The 21,350-nt window shown below is 36.8% G+C and overlaps 1 protein-coding gene across 6 annotated transcripts in view; it reads left to right on the forward strand.

Annotated features, from left to right (window-relative positions):
* ERBB2IP (erbb2 interacting protein) overlaps window positions 1-21,350 on the forward strand; it is a 68,231-nt gene that overhangs the window by 14,745 nt on the left and 32,136 nt on the right. For all 6 annotated transcript variants that reach the window (XM_009884221.1, XM_009884222.1, XM_009884223.1 and 3 more), the window contains exons 3-7: window positions 4,997-5,075; window positions 5,865-5,954; window positions 12,843-12,899; window positions 18,883-18,946; window positions 20,754-20,828. In XM_009884221.1, the coding sequence (XP_009882523.1) occupies window positions 4,997-5,075; window positions 5,865-5,954; window positions 12,843-12,899; window positions 18,883-18,946; window positions 20,754-20,828 (365 nt within the window). The remainder of the gene's footprint in view (window positions 1-4,996; window positions 5,076-5,864; window positions 5,955-12,842; window positions 12,900-18,882; window positions 18,947-20,753; window positions 20,829-21,350) is intronic.

Genomic DNA, 21,350 nt, shown 5'->3' on the forward strand with positions numbered 1-21,350 from the left:
TTTGGTTGTGAAGGAAAATATGATTGCATGACTAGAGTATGAACAGCAGAGCAAGCCCCCATATGTGGTAGGGCTGAAGCAGTAGCATACTGGGGTGTCGGCTCTGGGATCTTGCAGTGAAGGATTCTGCCAGTAGTGGATGTGACTTGCACAATTTTCTGTAAATCCAGAATTGCCAGTATTTGCGGGAAAAAATCTTACCTGATGGAGAGAAAAAGTCATCCCATTTTTCTCTCCTGCTCTGCAAGTTATGTTTACCCTGGTGATAGGAAAGGATTGTGCCATGGAGATGAGTGTAACTCCAGGTGGTGAGTGGGACCCCAATTATACTTAAAATTGCCTTAATCCAGTCTAAACAGAGAGAGGGACATTAGCGTACATTTGCTCTGACAAGCTGTGCCAAAACAATCACTGCTCTCTAGGGAGTTAGAGATCAGGCGAAATTCTGTGTTTCAGCCATGTCATGTGATCCAGAACTGAGGTTGATTACCTTCAGATTTGTGGCCATTGACCCGCAATCCCTGTATGACCTTTTCGGTGTGCCCTTTGGGCATGTGCTGCAGCTGCCCCGGGGTCATGATTAAACACAGGTTAGGCTGGTTAGCTGGTGAGTTTTTGCCAAGTAGAGCCCTGAATGATTTCTGCTTTTTGCTTAATCTAGAAAAGAATTTTAGATTCCTGTTCCTTACCTTACAGCCAAATTTTCCTTAACAATCTTACAGTTCCACCACTACCCTCCCCGTTCTTTTTTCTTTAAGTGTTGGTTTTGGTAGAAGCTGACCAATGAGTTTAAAAGTGCCTGAAATTTGGGAAAACAGGGAGGAAGGAAAAGGCAAGTAAATACTAAATGCTATTATGTAAATCTCACTTCTGTGGGAAACTGGACTACAAAAAAGAACTTTGCTCTCAATTCAGTTTGGATCTGGTGGTTAGAATTAAAGATTACCAACAAATTGTATTTTCTCCTGTTGTGCTCTGCAAATGGCCATAGTTCACAAGCGTGATGGTTTGTATTTTTCTTGGAAAACAGTAAGCATGATCTGTAAATCAGCTACAGCACTGAAATGTGTTGGGGGTGATGGTTGTTACATGTGAAGTAGGAAACAGCAGGATGAATAACCTGTCCATGTGATGCTTTGCAAGGAAAGTGGAATAGGGCTACAAGAGACTAGATAATCCCCAAGTAATCTGTTGCACTGTCTTCTATAATCTTTGAGTATCAGCATATAAAGGAAGCAGTCAAAAAACAGAAAGAAAAATGGGATTTAGAGAAGAATGTGGATCTCAATTTGCAGTGCTTATTTGAACAGATGCTCATGAAGGGTGAGCGTGGCTCTCAAATGGATTAATTAGCACAGTGTTACAAAAGGGTTGTGGAAAGATGTGATCAGAGACCCTCGATTTTTTTCTGAGCTTCCTTAATGGGGAATAAGATTCAGGACAGTAAGGAGAGATGGAAAGCAGAGAAAGAAAGAAGGAACAGATCCTCTTGAGTGCTCTTTACAGCCCTTTGTCCTTCTCTCATCTTTTTCCAGTGTCTCTCTGCCTTCTTTCTTACTCTTCTTTCGTACTTGCTCTTTGCATTTGCTGTCTTGGTGAGAGAACCGAAAGAATACTAATCCAACAGTAACTGTATGTCTCTAGCATGCAGGAGGAGTATAGCTGAGGAAAAGTGAATGAGTGTCTGAAGGTTGTTGTATAGCCAGTTAGTAAATGCAGCTTCCTATCAAATTAGGAGACTGCTCCTCTCTACCATGTTATTTCTCTTCTGAATGCGTACTACAACAAACATTAGGTTTATTTCATGCTGTCATTCCCAATTTACTGCTTTTTTGAAGGATGGCTGCTGCCGTTTATCCATACTGAAGTGTTCAGTGAGGTTGGTAAAGATGGTGTTGTACCATAACAATCCTGGCTCTAAGAAGCAGTGAAATTTAATACATGGGCTCCTTCATTGTTAGCTTTCTCATATCAGTTGAATTTCTGTTGTTAATTTGTTGTTAAAACCGTTGCTGCCTCTTGCCCAAGGCATAGTCAAAGAAGAGACTACTGTAGAGTCCTTCCATTATGTACAAAAGCATGCTGATTTAACATGTCTGTATTTGGATAGCTAATATTTTATTTGGCTGTTCCTTTGAGAGTAAGTTTACATTGACATTCTCCTCTCTAGCAGATGTGCTTTGTGTTTTGTTTTCTAGGTAGTTATCACAGATTTGTCTTCTGTGCTTCAATGAATTCTTGACACAGACAGTGGAAATTAATATTAAAAACGTGAGGTTTAACATGTTGGACCAGAGCAATCTTTCATCCAAGGACCAAGCCAAGCACAGTAGTATGACCACCTTCCAGAAAAATCGGGCTTAGAGAATCTCTCAGTGTGATTCAGACAGCAAAACTAATAGCACAGAGTAATTTTGAAACACAGCTCTGCCTCCCAAGGCAGAGCTTAGCAGTGGTTTACTCTGGTTAATGTAGACACTTATTTTTAGAAGATAAAGTTATATCATTGGCAATAAAGAGGTCTTGATGTACTTTTGAGACAATCACCCATACATAGACACAAATCCCCCATAACTTCACGGATACAGGCCTCTTTTTTATGCTAGATTTTTGTTCATCTGCCATGACTCAGGGTACTGTGTCATGTTAAATGCTTTCCGTCTGTGTATGTGGATATTCTTGTTTGGTGAAAGAGGCTTCTTGCTGCAACTGGAATTAAGATCATGTGTATTTAAATTTCTTGGAAATGTGTTTCTCTTAATACAAAGATTACATGACAGCAATAGGTAAGATACATTTCTAGTCTTTATATGGTAGTTTTCTGATCTTTCTTTAAACCCATCTTTGGACTTGACAATATCACTGCTGCTTTCCAGAAATGAATCTTCATTACATTATAAGTATTACTTTTATAGTTTTGATTTTTGAACTGTGCAAGTGATAAAGTAAGTCAGTATCCCCTGTCATTGTCTTCTGCTTCAACTCCACTCACAGCCCCAGTAAACTTCACATGACTGAAGCCATATATATAAAGATATATGTTTGTTTACACATGTGTGCATTTACATGAACATGCATGGTGGTAAACCATAAGTGTCAGAAATCTTGGCCTATATTACAGTTGATGGTTCAATTCTTCCTGGTCCACTCTGCTTCTATATTTCATTATTCTTGATTTCAACAAGCTATTTCCCGAAAGGATCCATGATACTTACAGGTATTTAAACACCTGGGTTACCTGTGTGCCTTAGTGTGCTTTCCTTGCCTTTCATCTCTCAGTAACAGAGTACAACACCTGGTATGAGTCAAAAGTAGTAGTGTCAACCATTTAGGATGACAAATAGGTTCCTCTCAGGAAAGACCTAAAAGTCTACTTTGACAGAAATAGTGTTTCTACTTAAGTTGCGTTTACAGAAAAGTCAGTGGGGTGACTTTGCGCCTAACATCACCTTTTGACTTAATGTGAAAGTATGTGCTTTGTGACTACTTTTCTTGTCAGGTGCTATTGCCATCTATTAAGTCCTAATATACCAGGTCAATCTTGTTACTGCACAAACATAGAAAGAACCAAACTCTAAGCTAGCATCAGAAGTTGTGTAATATCCTTATGTAAGTAAAAACATTACTTAGCAGTTGATGCTCTGCCACATTTTTTCTGCTTCAGTTTTCTCAGAACAGATACACAGAGAGACATAACCAAGTCCCACCTGCCAGCTGAATGAGAAGGCATGCAGCCCTTGTCTTTCTCTCTGCAGCTGGACTGTAAGAGAGTTAATGTCTCTTGGAGCAGCATGAAATTTCACACTCTCACTAGCCTAACAGCAAGCATCCCCAGAGTATGGTTCTTTCTTAGCAGTCTCGTTCCTTGGGTTCAGGCTGCCCTCTTCATACACCTGATAAGGCACTCTAGAAGCAGACACAATTGCATGCATTAATTGAAAGACAAAGAGCTAAGATTTCTATTACCTGAAAAAAACCTCGTTGTTTTAAAATAACTTTATTTTACTAGTATATGGGTTTTTATTGAAAGAAAAAAAAAAAGCGTATTCTTAATCCAAATGGAAGGATTGCAGTATGAATGGTTGTAATGCTTAGGACAGTTTATTTAAAGTAGAAACACCTGTCCCAGGGTGTAAGAACAATGTAGTGATACATTGCAAAAGCAACTGCAGTTGTGATAACCATGGTTTTGTTGGGTTTTATGGTATAGTAAAGATTGAGGTGAAAGTCTTGGTCATTAGAATGATTCAGTACTGATTTTCTACCGAAGTGGTGGGTACCTGTCTTTTCTTTTCAAGGCCTGTTTTGTCAGTTTCTGACAAATACAAATTTGGCAGATACATGGGTTGCAAATTCACTCTGGCGTTTCTGGAGGTAACCTTGGAAAACAGGCTCCTTATTGTGTTAGTTTTCAGACATAAATGTGTCTACAGCATTTTTGTCCTTCTGTACAAATAATCTGAAGCTAACAGCATGCATATGTCACATTTTGGGATATCTGTTGAGAACCATGAATGCTGTAAACATACTTTAAGATTTGAAGCCTTACCATTTCACCTGGATGTCATACAAGCCATGCCTTAGACAAACAGATCCTGTTGGAAACGTTGTTCTACCATGTGTATGAATGCCTTTTAAAAAAAAAAAATACTGGGACTGAGGGCCTGATCTTAAGTACATTACAAAGTACAAGTACTTTAATATTTGGTAATGAGCAGTGGGAATCATTAGTGTACTGTGTCAGTAACTGTGCTTGGTGAGCTGCCTGCTAAGCTGCAATATGAAATGCTTTAGGAAGGGAACAGTAAAAGAATTGATATTGCATAACAGTATTTCTTTAATGAAAGCTGTCTCTACAATGTCATATCAGAGAACCAGTCCACTGTTTGCCAAATGAACTAAGGTTTTTATAGCTAGCAGTTTTATGTGCATCACTTTTATGCCTGTGATGGAGTCTAGTAATTTAAGACTGTTTACCTTTCCCTATATCTTGCAGGCATACAGGAGTTTCCAGAAAATATAAAAAACTGTAAAGTCTTGACAGTTGTTGAGGCCAGCGTAAATCCTATTTCAAAGTAAGTTTGTAAATTTTTTCAGTGTTTTATGTTTGCACAAACACTGCTGAGTCTCGGACTTGCTTCAGACACGTGCCAACCCTGGGAGGCAAGGAGCAGACTTACCTGAGAAGTATCTTCATTAACCTCATTGCACTGTGATACAGTATGGCTATGTCATTACAGTATTTTGCTAAAGTAATAGGATATGTGGGCAATCCTACATTATACCATGTGGCTTTCTCAGCTTTTTTTAAGTCTGTCGCTCCTCTGGGAATGTAGAGAAATATGCAAAGAGGTTTCTTTCTTAATAACAATAATTAATTTTAATCTAAATACCATACCACTGTTTTTCAAACTTAACTTTTATGAGTAGATTTCCCTGTCACTTTCTCTTGTGACAAAATTAATTTGCCAGAAGCAGCACTGCCAGAGGTACAAACTTTGCACAGCATAACTCTTCTGGGGAAAAAATGTGTTGCATAGGCTTTAATTTATCTTACTGTCTCTAATGAATGCCTCCTCCATATTAGGTGTCAGGAGATCACAAATACATAGCAAGACTACATTTGTTGTTGTTTGTAGATTTTATTGCCTGTAGATATTGTCCTCCATCCTTAAAAATAATTTTGAAACTAGTCTTGCAGAGAACAAGTATCTAGTGCAATTTTGTAGAAATTTTGATACCACCTTAATTTTAATGTTACCAATATGTAGGACATCAATACTATACTGTTGTTTAAGAAAATATGACTTAATGCCCTGAATATAATTGAAATAAAGGCACTACATTATTTTATTTCTATATAGGCTTCCAGATGGATTTTCCCAACTGTTAAACCTAACGCAGCTGTACCTGAATGATGCTTTTCTTGAGTTTTTGCCAGCCAATTTTGGGAGGTAAGTTGAATTTGAAACTTAGTATCTGCATTTAATTTTAAACTTAATGCAGAGTAGTTTCTGGTGCTTCTCAAGTGAAGTGTGAACTGGAGGAGGGGAAGAAGTGTGCATTACCAATCCACTTATGCCACGTGTAAGTCACAGGAAAAAAAAAACCTGGATCTCTATTACCATTTTTTAATTGGGCTCTTGAAGGACTGACTCTGCTTATAAAGAGAGAAGAAATAAAGCTTATTTACATACTTGCTTCTTTTACAACACAAGTCTGGGAGACGAGTGTTTCTGAAATATGGCTTGTTTGTCATTTAGTAATTGGAGTGAAGCAAATAATGACATGTAATTCCACTTGTCCTCTCCTCGATGCACACATTCCTTCATACACATCTGTGATTTTCAAGTGCCTTGTTGTCAGGAATCTTTCTGAAAGACTGAGCGTATTTACAGTGTGCTGACTAAGCAAAATTGTTCCATGTAATAGCTTAAATACAAGAAAATACTAAACTCCTACGTCTTGAAAATGGATTAAATCTTGGGACCAAAAGTGAAAAGATAATATTGTTAAAAAGAGGACTCCTAGATGAGCATAGCTCATCCTGTTTTCCTCATCATGCTGATTTAGCCATTTCTGCTTTTCCCCCACTCTCTTCATTCTTATGTTATGCTCTGTTTTCCTACATTGTCACTCTCCTACACCGCCCCATGTCCAGCAAGCCTCTCTTTCAGGAAATATGGCTATTAGTTAACCAGGCATTTTGCTGTGTCAAAGCGATTGCCTTAGGCTGTATGTTTAAAGTTGGGTCACCACAGTTTACAAGAGATTAGAAAAGCCCCCAAATAGAGTGCTGCAGACATTTGGCAGATCAGGAGATAACAGTGAAAGATGAGCACAGGTGCAGTCTATTAGGGACCATTAGTTTATTAGTCATCTGTGATCAGAGTTGTTGGGGCATTCTTCTCTGCCCAGTTATTAGTCATTCCCTGATGAACAATTAAAAGCACCAGATCTGTTACACACTCAGCTAACAAAAAAACCAGCTTATGATAAGGGAACATCATCGTACTTGTTTCTAGTACATAAAGCTTATGTTTCAAAAGCCTTCATTAAGGTTGAAGAAATATCTGGAAGATGCATCGTCTTTACTTGTTGGCATTTTAATGATTGCCCATACATTTTTCTGTTCTGTTTTTTAATAATCTAACCAAATGGCAAAATTTTCTTAGTAGAAAACATGCACTACAGGTGAATTTACACAGTCTTATAAGTAGTTAATCTTACACATAGTTTAAAAAAGCGTCATCATAATTTTTTATTCATCACTGTCAACTTCTGTAATGCTTAGTGGTTGGGGAAATTGTGAAGTCATTAATTACTAACAGCTTAAGAACAAATCAGTTACTGAAGGCATCTTGAAAGCCAATTCTCCAGTGTAGTGTTTCCCTTAATAGCTATGAAGAATTCAGCCTTGGTTTTTAAAATATAAATAGTGAGTTGCAGCATCCTAGCTTGTAGCTAAGAGAATGAAACTGAAATTAAGACTTCTCATCAGCTTTTTCTAAATGAATTCAAAGTATTTCTGTAAGTTTACCTGCTAATAATGGTATTGCACAGAATAAATACTTCTCTATAGGAAGATAATGTTTAGATGAAATGAATTTGAAAACAATGAATTGGTAAAATGTCATTTCAAAGTAAGGTTCAGACCCCTTAGACATTCATTCTGTCTGTTCTGTAAGCGATCAGACTGCTCTGCCACCCCACAACTTTACAACTAGGTATAAAAACTTGCTAGTGCAAACGGTCTTTTAACTTGTACTTCAGAATATAGGAATACTTTTTTAAAAAACAAACAAACGAAAAAGCTCTGGTAGAAGTTTTTGGGATATTCAGAGAATTTTTGGTATTCCCTTAAAGAACAAGCATTCAGTTTCTTCCAATTTGGGGCAGTAATTGTTCTGTATATGGCCTTATAGCTATTACTTTTCATTACGTGGGAATGCATGAAGTAACTGAGTTCTGTTGCTGCTTCTTACTGGCAACTATAAGCAATAATGCCTCATAAAAACTAAGCCAATGCCATATTAAAGCTAGCAGGGTATGTATGCTCCATGTGTCAGGGTCTCTGTTCCAGCAGTTCAGATTAGAAACCTGGTTTCCCACATCGGTTTCTCTCTGACTCTTCATATTCACTTATTCCACAGTTTAATTGCCATCATCTGCCATGAGTGTTGTCCCCCTTGCTCTAACCTGCTCTTTTTATAGTGTTCTCATATTGCTCTTTTAGTTTGTTACACTAAACAAAATTCTGTTTCCCTTTGGTATGGCAGGTGCTGTATTTGTTCCCAATTGTATTAATATGTCTTGGAACAAGTTTCAGTTTGAATTCATCTTCTTTTTGACAGCAGATGATGACATATATAGCTATATTTAGAATTCAAATTGAGATCTCTTCATGGTTTGTACAATGTCATGATTATCTTCTTGTTTCTCTTGGAAACGTCTGTGGTTATGCTCTAGTGTTCCACTAGCCGTTTTTGCAGCTGCCTAGTGTCTTTTCCCACATGATTGACTAATGCCTTGGACAGCTCAGTTAGAAATGGCTGATGACTCTACAAGGAAATCATGAGTACTTGAGTTGGTGCTATGGCATCTTGTCCCTTTTCTATTTTTTTCAGTCCTTAAGGTTGTACAGTTATTTCCACTACAGTGTCCTAATAATTCACTGTATCGTCTGCGACTGTCTTTTGTGGTCCTATCCTTTAAGATTGCTTAGATTTTAACAAATTAAGATTTTAACAAAACATACTGAACAGGACAGTCTCAAAAAATGAGTCTTTGAATATCTCTGTCAGTAACATTTAGCCTGATGCTTAGGAAAGAAAACTTTGTGTAACGCAAACTACTTTATCCATGCAGCATTTTATTACATTTACATCAATGCTCTATTCTCACTTTCAAAATTTGTGCTAAAGCTTTGACTACTATTGAGGTCAAGATTATCCATTTTTTCCCCTGTTATTTATGAGAATTAGATACTTGCTGTCCTTCAATGACATTGTGCTGGTCCAGCCGGTTAGACTTATTAAAAATCACCAGACTTTTGATTAAATATGCCAGTTCCTTTGGAATTCTGAGGTGATAGGTGATAAAGTCATTTGGTTTTTTTCCTCCACTCCCAAATTCTAATTTGAATGCATTAATATTGGCACGGATCCCAGAGCTAGCCTTTGTACCAGTGCACAGAAATCTGAGAATTCCTTATACTTACCTAAGAAAACCATATCTGTTGTATCTAAATACATCATGTATATTTACATTTAAATATATAAGCAGAGCAGTCTAAGCGTGAAGCTCACTGCACCCTAATTGTGAGACAGATCTTTAAAGGGGAAACATTATTTACTGGTGGATGTTTAAGATAAGCAAGGAGTTTATCTTCAGTGTCATTCTAAAAACTGAGAATCTTGTCTGTAGTGGGATATTGCTTCCAGACACTTTTTACTATGATGTTGCAATGAATTTACTTTTAATCTTTTTTTTCTCAACAATTTGCCAGTAGTATTTGCAGTAGGAGGTATCTTTAACAGTATCTACTTTGGGATAATTTTTTACATAAATTTACAGTGATAGTCAAATCGGGGACTTAATTTAGTTATATATATATGTAATTTGGGTCAAACTTGTGCAAATGCAACCTGATATAGGATACATATATTTCAGTCCTGTTGCCTGTATATTTTAGTTATGATTTAAAAAAAAATATTCTGCGTTAGCAAAACTGCAAAGGACGTGAAAAGTAAAGAACATCTGTCTATGGAATTCCTTTCTAAGGAATGACTGCTGTTGAACAGTGAGTTTATACCTGCTATATATTTCTTTTACATCTTTTGCAGTTTGTGTAGTTAAAGGAGTCAGATTTAGGAGGAATGTTGATCTTAGCCTGGCAAGGAGTTCATGTAGAAATTCCGTTTTATTTAAAAGTTGAGAGACATTTTAAAAGCAAGCTAAGTTGGTTACATTAAATAACAATACTACAAAAATAATTCTGTTGAGACTGTTACATCAGGTATACTTCAAGTTGAATAATACTCTGTTACAGCTTGGTGTTTAGGTGATGTGTAAATATTTCTGTGGTTATGGGTTTTTACAGTTGAGAAATGAAATGTTTCCGTATGAGTGTGACAAATCATTGTGATAGAATAGCACAGGAAATATATATTATGCCACTGTGACTTCTATTTTTCCTTTAGTATAGGTAGTCTAGTTCTCTGTCTGTATTTCTTTTCCAAATTAAACCCCAGTTTCTCAGTTCCATTATAGCAATAAATGGTATCCTGGGGTACATTAAAAAGTGCGTGGCCATCAGGTCGAGGGAGGTTATCCTCCCCCTCTACTCTGCCCCGATGAGGCCACATTTAGAGTACTGTGTCCAGTTCTGGGATCCCCAGTTCCAGAAGGACAAGGAACTACTGGAGAGAGTCCCGCAAAGGGCTACAAAGGCAATCAAGGGACTGGAGCACCTCTCTTTATGAGGAGAGGCTGAGACACCTGGGTCTGTTTAGCCTGGAGAAGGGAAGACTAAGAGGGAATCTCATCAATGCTTACAAATAGTTAAAAGGGTGGCTGTCAAGAGGATGGAGCCAGACTCTTTCAGAGGTGCCTGTCAACAGGACAAGGGGCAATGGGCACAAGCTGGAACACAGGAAATTCCATCTCAACATGAGAAGAAACTTCTTTCCTTTGAGGGAGATAGAGCACTGGCACAGGCTGCCCAGAGAGACTGTGGAGTCTCCTTCTCTGGAGATATTCAAAACCCGCCTGGATGCGTTCCTGTGCAACCTGCTCTAGGTCCCTTCCAACACCTGCTATTCTGTGATTCTGTGTGATTCAGATTCTTAGCACGATTGTTCACATCAGCAATTTAAAGAGCACCTAGGCTGAGTATTTGATGTGTATTATTATATTAAACTTGAATAAACCCTTCCAGTCATATTGGAAGAAGTGACAACCACTTCAATCCAATATTTCTCATCAATTATGGCAAGAAAATTGCTCATTTAGACACAGCCTGTATCTCCTAGCCAGGAGAGATTGAAAATGTTTCCCTAGTAGCCTCTGTGTAGCTCTACACATAAGAAATTCAATATTTGTATCTCTAATTTCTTATGGTTAGGTGAAGAAAACATAGAATGTGAAACAGGGTCACAAAGCTATGAACCTTTCTATCACCAAAGGCAGTCTTTAATTTCACAGAATTAGCTTATTAGAAGTGTAGTACACTCAGTTCTGGCTAAAGTCAACACAGTGTTGGCGTGCATATATATATATGTAGTTTAGCATATGAATGGAGGTCTGCTTCCACTGCTTTCAGCTGAGAAATTTGACTGCCTCTTCATGTTGTGAAGAAAACCTATAAACTGTGTAGCTGTTCTCCCTGTCATCAAACCAAAATACCAACTGGGGCCTAATGCAGTGTTTCGTTGTTCTTTGGTTCGCAAATCCAAGCTCAAAATGACTGTTCAAATCTGAGGGTGCTTAAACAAACAAGTTCTGTTTTGTCATGAGTTGGTACCTTAGGATGCAAGCAAGGTAAGAAGGCTAGGAGGTCCTTCCCAGTTATGTCCTACACTGACAGCAGTGATATTACCATGAGCTGGATTTTTATTAGGGTGTTCTTTCAGCACTGTTGGAGTGTTGGTTTTTCTTTGAGAAGTTGGGAGGAGGAGGTTCCCCTCCAGCAGATGCTACCAGATGGCAAGTACTGCTTGCAGTGCTGGGCTGTGTTGACCTCTGCTCTGTTTCAAGGTGACTGTTATATTCTTAGGTTATTCGTAGGCGTAGCAGATTGCTACTTTCAAACGCATCCAAAAATGAGCGAATGTCTAGAGGAAAAATAAATACTGTTTTCAGTTTTCTATTTTTAGTTTAAGTATAGTTCTTACTACTTAATCAAAATTAAGGTTTTTGTCTCTGTCCTTACAATGTACTCAGTCAAGCACCTTCAGGAAACACTGGTCTGTTCACTAATCTCCTCTTTTGAGTCAGGGAGCTTAATGTCCTGTTTGGTGTGGTAAGAGGGCTGTTAGTGGGTCACATGTAGAACTCTTGTCTTTACAGTCCTGTCTGTATTTAAACCATACTTAGTTTCTGCATTTCATTTAACAAAGAAATAGTCTTGTTGCTGCTGTCCTGATGCAGAAAAATCCACTGGGGATGGTACGTTGCTTAACTGTGAAGACTGCTTTGAACTTATCTTCGCCAAGCAGTTGAGTTGGGGATTTAGAGGGTATTTATCTTGCAACCAAGCATTTATTGAAATGAAGGTCAAACTGCCTTCTAACAGAAATATCAAAATGGATTAAGAAGCTGACTAGAAAGAGGACATGGAAGGAAATCCAAGATGAATTTAAAGGTTGTTTGTACCATGTGGAAGACCACAGGTGTTCCTCTAATGAGGCTTGTTATTTGAAAGGGTTTGCTACATTGCCAGTATTAGAAATTCAACAACTTGACTTACGCAGACTTACCTTCCCTTTCTTCTATTACTTCCTGTGTACTTCCGTATATGATGATAACATGTACCCCAAATTAATCCAATGAAGTGCTTTAAAATCTTTGGGATGAAGGAAAGCGAACGTATTCAAACAAGTACAGAAGAGCAGTCAAGATCTAGTTTATTTGCTGCTTTAGCGAAACCAAACCCCAGTGAATAAATGAATTTTAAGTAACATGCAGATGTACGCACAAAGCATATTTTTAATTCTTACAGGAAAAAATATGTCAAACTCTTAGATCTTTTTTTGAAAATCAGCCATATAAATAAGTTTGGAGATTGCTTTTGTCATAAAATACAGTAAATTGTGATAATTTGTTATGCCTTTCTGTTACAGATTAACTAAACTCCAGATATTGGAACTTAGAGAAAACCAGTTAAAAATATTGCCAAAGTAAGTATGTATGACATTTATTTAAACTACTTTGGAGGCTGTTTTCTGCAGTTATACTAATAATCTAGTGCATATTGAAAAGTAGGTCACAGCTTGAAATGTGTAGCTAGTAACTGGACAAAGTTCTCACAAAGAACTTTCCTTTCATACTGCTGAAATTGTATCTCACTTCAGACTGACTACACTACCTATTTGGAGATTTGCTTATTTGGACATATATTTTTTTAAATTATTTATTTTCTGTCCGTATCCAGCTTCTGATCCACCTGTTGAGCTCTTAAGTCAGCATGTGGGCACGTCAGGATGATTGTTCTGAGGTGTCTGATGTTTCTTGCATGCAGTGTTGTATGGGTACCCAAATGCCTGTCAGTATGGTTCAGATGGCTGAGTGTCTGAGACTTAGGCATTGGTAATTGAGGTCAGTATCTCTAAATCAAATGTGGAGTTTGAGATGCTTGCTCAGAATGACTGAGGGAATGGGATTCACATGACTTGAACACTGTGTTTAGTTTGTAGTAACAACTTGTTACTGTGTTGCATGGAATCTATTATGCCATACCTATTCTATAATGCAACTGGCTTGTTCAACATAATGGCAGTGTATTCCTTGGATGTGTTTTCAGTAAGAGTAAAATAGTTCCGGTAATTCTCACAGGATTTGTCTTAACTGTAAACCCAATTGCACCTCTTAAAATCTAGCCTATTTCTAAACACTGCTTTGCAATTCTCACTTATTTCATCAGCAAAGCCCAGGCTGATGGTGTTGTGGTTCCTGCTGTTCCTATGAGCTAGAGAAATGCTCTGCATTTTCACACTTGGACCCGGAGGTCCAAGCTGGTTAACAGAGGTATAAAAGGTTAATGAAGAGAGAAAGAGAGGGGTTGTGAATAACCAGCTGTGGAGTCCTGAGTGGATTGTGGTGTGCTGCAAAAGGGGTCCTCCTCTGGCAACAGAAACCAGTAAAGAGAGCTACTGGTTGTGGTGTGTAAGATGATGTGGTGGAGAAGAGGAGGAGCTAACAATTGACTATTCACTCTGTCCAGCTCATATGCTAGCAGAGACTTGCTTGCAGTAGGCTGAAGTGTGAATTGCTAGCCCTTCAAATACAGCAGCCAGTTTTCTTAGTGACTGTAGCTAATTATATGCCTAAGATGTGACGAAGGGCTAGGTTCCACTGGAATTCCCTTTTCACGTGGCTAGATACTGTACTGTAGTGTCTGCTGTATAAAGATGTCAGAACTCATACCTGGAATGAAATGTATAGCATCAGAAAGTGTGATTTTAAATCTTCCAAGTGTGAAGCAGTCTTTTCATTCCTGTGATATAAATACTCTCTATCCTCATTTGCTCTTTTTGCTATAACTAATTTTCAGTAGAAAAAGAATTAGAAGACATGTCATTTGGGGTAGTAGCTCTGTAAATTAAGTTACTCCCAACTGAGGAACAGTAGCTATAATTAAAACTTATAGCTAATACAGGTTTTGTTTATAAAATTACTGTGACCTTAATTGCCATAATTAACACTAATAGCATGAGTTACATGCGATATTTTAAAGAGAGTAGTTTACAGAGGTCTCTTGTAGTGATAAGAGACATTTAAACAAATGCTGTAGTGTATTTAAGCCAAACATAACTTCTGTTGAATTTGCTGGGAATTTTTTTGTTGACTTCAGTGTTCTCAGGGTTTCATCCTTGCTGGAAAACTAAACAGCAGCTGTCATGAAGATGTTTTCTGCAGCACCTCTATAATGATCTACAGTACATACTGAGATGCCACCTTTGTTATTTTGTTCTGGTACTCTTGTGGGTCAATTAAGGGAGATTAAAGCTATTGATACTACTTTTTTTTTTTTTTAAAATTATTTAATCACATTAATATGCATTTTGCTACAGTGAGGTACTAGAAACTCAAGTTGTTTATGTATGATGTACACTGGGGAGAAAGTTTGTTGTGGTGTCCATGGTATGCAAGATGTGAATCTGCCTTTCCAGGTAATACAACCGTGCAGCAGTTGACCTGGCCAACAAAGGCATCCATGGCCTGGCTTTAATATTATTATTAGAACAGAAGCTGATGTGAAATTCAAACTTATGCACTTTTCCAAATCTGAGTACATATTTTAAAAGGAACATGCTAAACGACTTTGAACAGTGTAGAAAAACAAAAGGCTTTTTTTGAAGCTAATAAAATGTAGCAGTATGAGCTAATACTTTTTGCTATAGAATACGACAGTCTTTTCTTGTCTCTGTCACTCTCACCTTTTTAATATTGTCATACTTAAAGCAAGTTCTTTTGTGTTTGTAATCAGAAATGTATTGGGATAAATGTCTACAAAATCAGCTAGCCCTCTTGCTGAATTAAAAATGCACATAATTTTTAACACTAAAGCAGAAAGCACTTGAAAGAATGTTAATCAAAACGGGTAATGAATGCCAACACACTAAATCAAACTTGCTTTGTGCCAAATGCATCATTTTGCTTTGAGCTTATCCACAGCCAGAGACTGCAAAACTGGCAGTATTGTCATGCAAACCAGCTCAATGAAAATATTTCTACTGAAACAAAAGCAAAATTACACAAGACTATTTTAAAGGCATTTATCTGATAGGTTGGGTCTAGCTGAAAGTTGGGAAAATAGTCCAAAGGAAATATAAAGAGTTTATTTTTTATTTTTTTTCCCAAACTTCTGTCTGTTGTCTAATTGTCAATAAAAAGAGCAGCCTTTTTAGAAAGAAGCAAGTTGAGAGTGTAATTATTATGATTCAGGGCCCACTCTTGGCTATCACACACACCTCTTGAATTGTATATTGCTTGGAGTAAGCTGTAGTGTTAACCTTGGTGAAGCTGACTGTTTACAACATCAGAATCTGAAGCATAATTTAGACTACCTGATCCCTTAGTGTTGGACTGATTTTGCAGCAAGTTCAATAATATGAATTATGAAACAGATTTTTCAGTTTATGGAAGAGATCACATAGTGCAGTGGCAAAGACAGAAATAGGTGTAACTCAGTGATCTAGTAAATTTTTGTTTCCAGTTCTGTATTCGTCTTTCTTTAGCCCTGAGTTTTCCTGTTACTTTAACATTATTGAAAGCTTTGTTTGCATTTTGTCTGAATATATAGTCACTCTATAAACAATACAGAAAAGCAAAGAAGTGTTAGTCATAGAATAGCTGAAATGCTATGGATTAAGTGACAGTGGGGAAGGGGAGGAAAATAGATATCTGAGACCCTGGTCTTGCAAACACATTTGTGTGTGTTTTACAGTTGAGTGGATGTGTTTGCTAAATTACAGATGTTTTGGCAAGAAAAAAAAACAACCCAAAATCAGTGAAGTCTCTTTATCATATTGTTAATGTTACATAACATCAATTTTGCAGATACTTGAGAGAGACTTGCAGATATTTGCTTTGGTTCCAAATGGTAAGGCCAGGACCATTGATGAAAAACTGTAACAGCATTTTTATTTTATTTTATTTTTAGTAGGATACTGAAGATTAAGGCACACATGGGAAATCTTGAGTTGCCTTAGAGCCGTTAAGGATGTAGCACTAGCAGGATGGGAAGGGAGCACCTAGATCTTGGATTGGAATTTGTGTATCTAGTGTAATTTGGCAGCAGGGAGAAGAGCTTTGTTGCTTAGATTCTGTGAATCTGGTGTTAACTGTGTTAAACAGTTCGGCCTCAGAGTTGAATGGTGTACAGGAGGAAGGAAAAAAAAATAAAATCACTTGGACCTAGGAATGTGTTGATCTGGGAGATTGATGTGCGTATGTGTGTCTGTGTGTGTGTATCCTTACCAAGCTATTAAAGTAAAAAGAGAAGAGTTTGTGTTGAACTGAAAGAAAAAATTCTCTTCATCTTAAGCCACAATAGAAAATCCATCTGACTTTGTTTCAATTCAGCCTCATCAAAATTCAATTAAACCAGATTCAACTTTTTTCATTTTGTTGGTGTTACCTGTTTTTTTTTTTCCTTCACCTTTAAAATTTGTATGTATTTCTAAGTTGAAAATTCAGTTCAAATAAAAATCAAGGCACTGTCTTAAAACTGTTGAAATGAAAGGACTATAAAAATGTTAAAAGAAGCCACTTTAAAAATATTCATTTATTGAAACTAATGTAGCAAATTAAATCCCTTATAGCTGTGGATCTCCCTTAATCTTCTTTTTGAGGCCAAAATTTAGATCATCAGTGAAGTTTTGGACTGCTCTCTCTAGTAGCCCACAGTCTCACTAACCTGGCTTGGAAACAGGGGAAATATAAAGCCCTTTTAAATTAAAGTCATCAGTAAAAGTACAGTATGGTGTTGCCCATGAAGTTTTGAAAGCTGCAAAGTTATATGCTAGATCCTTTAAATGAGTCTTCAGCTGTGCTTCTGGAAGACTTATTGGGGCAAATTTGCTAGCAACATATGGCACTAAAGTTGGTATTGGCATGGTCTCATAAAGCTCTGAGAAAGTTGTCTTACATGGTATTTCAGAGGGACTTCGATAATTTATTTTAGAATTGGAAAATTAATTTTAGCAGTTGGTAATCATTAAACGAGGAAAAATGTTTCTCGGATTCTTCTGGAAGTAGACTTTTCATGTATTTTTTTCGTTTTCTTCTTTGAGACAGTGGGAATGTGAGTTAAAAGCTTTCCCCTAATGCCTGTGTATACTATGTGTGCAGTGCACAAAATGGCTTCTACTTTTGTCTTGATCATGTCTTTACCTGCTTTTGCTAAATGTTGGGTTTGTCCCCAGCATAATTACTATAATGCCATGAAAATCAAATCTATAGACAAATGTTGAGTGTAATCCTTTTGGGAGATTATTTCAGGAATAATAGTAATAATCACATTAACTTACTTTTAATAAATATGACATTTTTCAATATAATGTAATTTTTGAACTGTATATTTAGAACACCTGTAATAGTGTATTTGAAGAACAACTGAAACTGAATAGCTGCATAGTGCATCTTGTGCTTGTGCAGATGTTCTTTAAAGATATTAGTGTTCATACATATATTCTGACGGTATAAAAGACTCTACCATTTAGAAGCTCTTAGATTTAGGTCTTCCAGAATTTGATAGTACGTACACTCTTACAGCTTATATTTGAAAGTATTCGATATTATTTATTGTTCTATGGAAATCCATTATTAAATAAATACACAATATAATGCAATCCGAGGGATTCATAGGCACTTGGAAAATATTTTTAGATAGTACTGCTGTTGACTGAAGTACCGATCATGTAGACCACAGTGTGCAGTGACAGATGATGTCTGTGGGATCCCCAGAGTAAACTTCAAATGAAGGAAAGATTTTGCCAAAACGCAGCTTGAAATAATGGATTTTACTTTATTTCAGTCATTGATTTAATCTTTACCATAAGTTGGCTTAAAGAGTATTGATGTGTCACAAATGCCAATTTAGTTAGCTGATTTGTTGTAGGACTAGAGAAATGATTAGGATTCCAGACCACATTGTATGGAAGCAACTTTGTCAGCAGCCTGGAGAGGTAGAAAGTGTTGTTGGTTACTGTAATTCAACAGCGGTCTTTTCTGTTTTAGCTGATCATTAGGCAGTGGTCTTTCTCTGGGAGGAAAACATGTAGTTAACCAGCCTTTGGCTGCTGAGAAGACATTGTGATTGTAGGTGAAAAGCTGAAGCAGTCAAAAGAAGAGTAACTTCATTGAGTTACTCTCCGTCATAAAGATTACTCTAGTGGTCTTAGTTTTTGTAAACTAATCTGTAGATGAGTTTGTGTGTACTCTGTGTGACAGTCAACAGACAGCATGATCATTACTACGTGCCTGGTTGAACAATGTGTGAAAAAATTGGCCTTCATTAGATATCAGTCCAGTTACAGAACAGCATAAACATCACTACTTAATACTGATTAAAACAATATATTTGTATGAATACAGGAAGATTGGATGTAACTGGTATTTTCTTAAATCTAATTCTTTATTTATTCCCTTCCTGTGCAGAACCATGTCCAGACTGACTCAGCTGGAGAGACTGGACTTAGGAAGTAATGAATTCACAGAAGTGGTGAGTTTTGTCCTAGTAACAGAGCTTTGTATCTTTTATAAATCTCTTTATCTTTTAATCTATTTTTAATCAATATGAAAATGTAAACATCATCTTAAGAGTTCTGCTAGGGAGCAATTATTATGTATACCTCATACTGCTTTATGGAGCCTGTTATAAAAACTATGTGCATATTCTGATGAATATGAATATGTTTTTCCTCAATTTGAAAATAACACTCTGTAGTGTAGTGTGGTTACTGTACTGGTAAAAAATTAATGGTAATATGTGTTTGAATTGTAAACATAATTGTTTGGCTTATAATAAATTCTAAACACTTACTGGTTATCATGTATTTAATGTTGCAAGTTCTTTATAAGCTGTGCATAACCTGCTTTTATTATTGTGTACAAACTATTTAGATCCAAGGGAAACTATATTAATTTTAAGTTTGAATATTGTTCAAAATAGTATTTACAGTTAAGGTTCTCAGATTTTTCCTTCAGCATGTATAGATTTGTTTCCTGTTCATGATCTCACAGTCAAATACATCTTATGTTTACAACCACTACTTCTACAAGTACTTTCCTGGATAAAGAAATTTAAACAGAAGTAGAGTGGAATGTACTGACCTGCCATATAATAAAGTCAAGCCTTTGTGTGCCACCAGTAGGTCATGCAGAGCTGAACACTTGCCTATTTGTATGGTTCGGAAGATAGGGAAGTGTATTTAAGGAATTTGTTCATTAGTATGATTATACTTCCAGCCATTACCGTTACTGCTATATTCTCATTACAGCATAGATATTCATGTGGGAGCCTCAAAACTGACATACCCAGGCACATGTTAAGCAGTAACAGCCAGGAACTAAGTATAGGCTGCAAAATTACCTGTTTGGGTATATTTTGGGCTGATTGCTTCATCTCTGCCAGCCTTTTAGCTACAAGAGTCAACCATTGGTAATTTATTTCATTAAGATCTTTTGGTAAAAACACAGAAAGGTTTGAAAATACTGTTTTGGATAAAGAGCTGTCTTGAAAGGTAGTTAAGATTTTCTCTTGGAAAATGAATTATTGGGAGTCAGGACTGCAACTTATGCAGGAAATGCCGTATATTTACAATATAGTAGAATTGAGTTCTGCATTTACTGAACTTGCTTGTAGTTGTGAAGGTGCAGCAGCACCTGTTTTGCATTACTTTCTTAGGAGGGAAGTTTAAATAGGAAAGCATATGCAATGTGGATGTTTGCCAAGAAGTGGTCTTTCCCTGATATGTAAGATACTTCTAACAATAAGTTGTAATGGAAGCACGATCCTGCACTTCACTTTATGGATGGATTGGTTTGCTTGTATCACGCAGATGCACCCTTTGTTGTTAGAAAACTAAAATTTGTTTTTGTTTTCCCCAAAACCACAAGATGTCTGCGGTTTTTGAAAAATAGGTCTTCTGATCTGATGGAATTTAAGGATTTTTAGACCTCCTCCATGAGAGAGGAAACAATACACGTAACATTTATTTATTGTGTGCTCCAGTTGAAAAATAATACTTTCTGTTAAAAAAAGCCCCAACAAACAAACAAAAAACCCCACTTCCTGTAAGGATTATTTAGTGCTGTGATCAAGTTCTCAAAAGGTTTTTGTATATCTAGTATATATTTACATTTCAAAAAGTGAATTATCTGGGGTTTTTGATGACCCAGTTAAACAAGTGTGTATAACAGCTATAATAAGACATTACTTAAAGTTGCAGTAGATGAATCACTGAAGTTTTTTTTTGCATTTCACTATATTCTGTATGAAGTTTTTAACAAAAGGATTACCTTTACAGCCTGAAGTACTTGAACAACTGAGTGGGTTAAAGGAATTTTGGATGGATGGTAATAGACTAACACTTATTCCAGGGGTAAGTCCTTTTCCTGTGTTGAACATTTAATATTTTAATTTACAGTGGTATTTGCTTTGTCAGTTGTCATATATGTTAAAGTTGCTCTGTAATTTTAATGTTACTGAAAGTCAAAAGGCTAAATGCCACTTAAATGCTTAACTAGTTTACTGAGAAACTGATACTGGTCATGAGAGTCGAGTACACAGCTTTCCTTTCACTGAAAGTTATATACCTCTCATCTAAAAATTATGTTCTAATTCAGGAAAGGGGTACAAATCCTAGATCAAATTTATGGTTCACTGGTCCTTCCAGAAAGGGATTATTTTGTGTTAGACAGCAAGTGGAAATTTACATGATAAATGTGTTGTGTGAATTTTTACTGGTCATGGCTGTAAAGCAAGCAGTTCCGGTTCAGGTGCCTCATATACAGGAGCATAGCCAGTTCCTGAGAAAATGTCCTTTTGACTTTGTCTGGGTTCCTGACATCTCTCAAAATTACATGGGGTCCAGGCTGATGTATTATTTCAGTACTTGTGAACC

This window comes from Charadrius vociferus, unplaced genomic scaffold (assembly GCF_000708025.1).
Source record: "Charadrius vociferus isolate BGI_N301 unplaced genomic scaffold, ASM70802v2 scaffold183, whole genome shotgun sequence".
Taxonomy (NCBI): Eukaryota; Metazoa; Chordata; class Aves; order Charadriiformes; family Charadriidae; genus Charadrius; species Charadrius vociferus.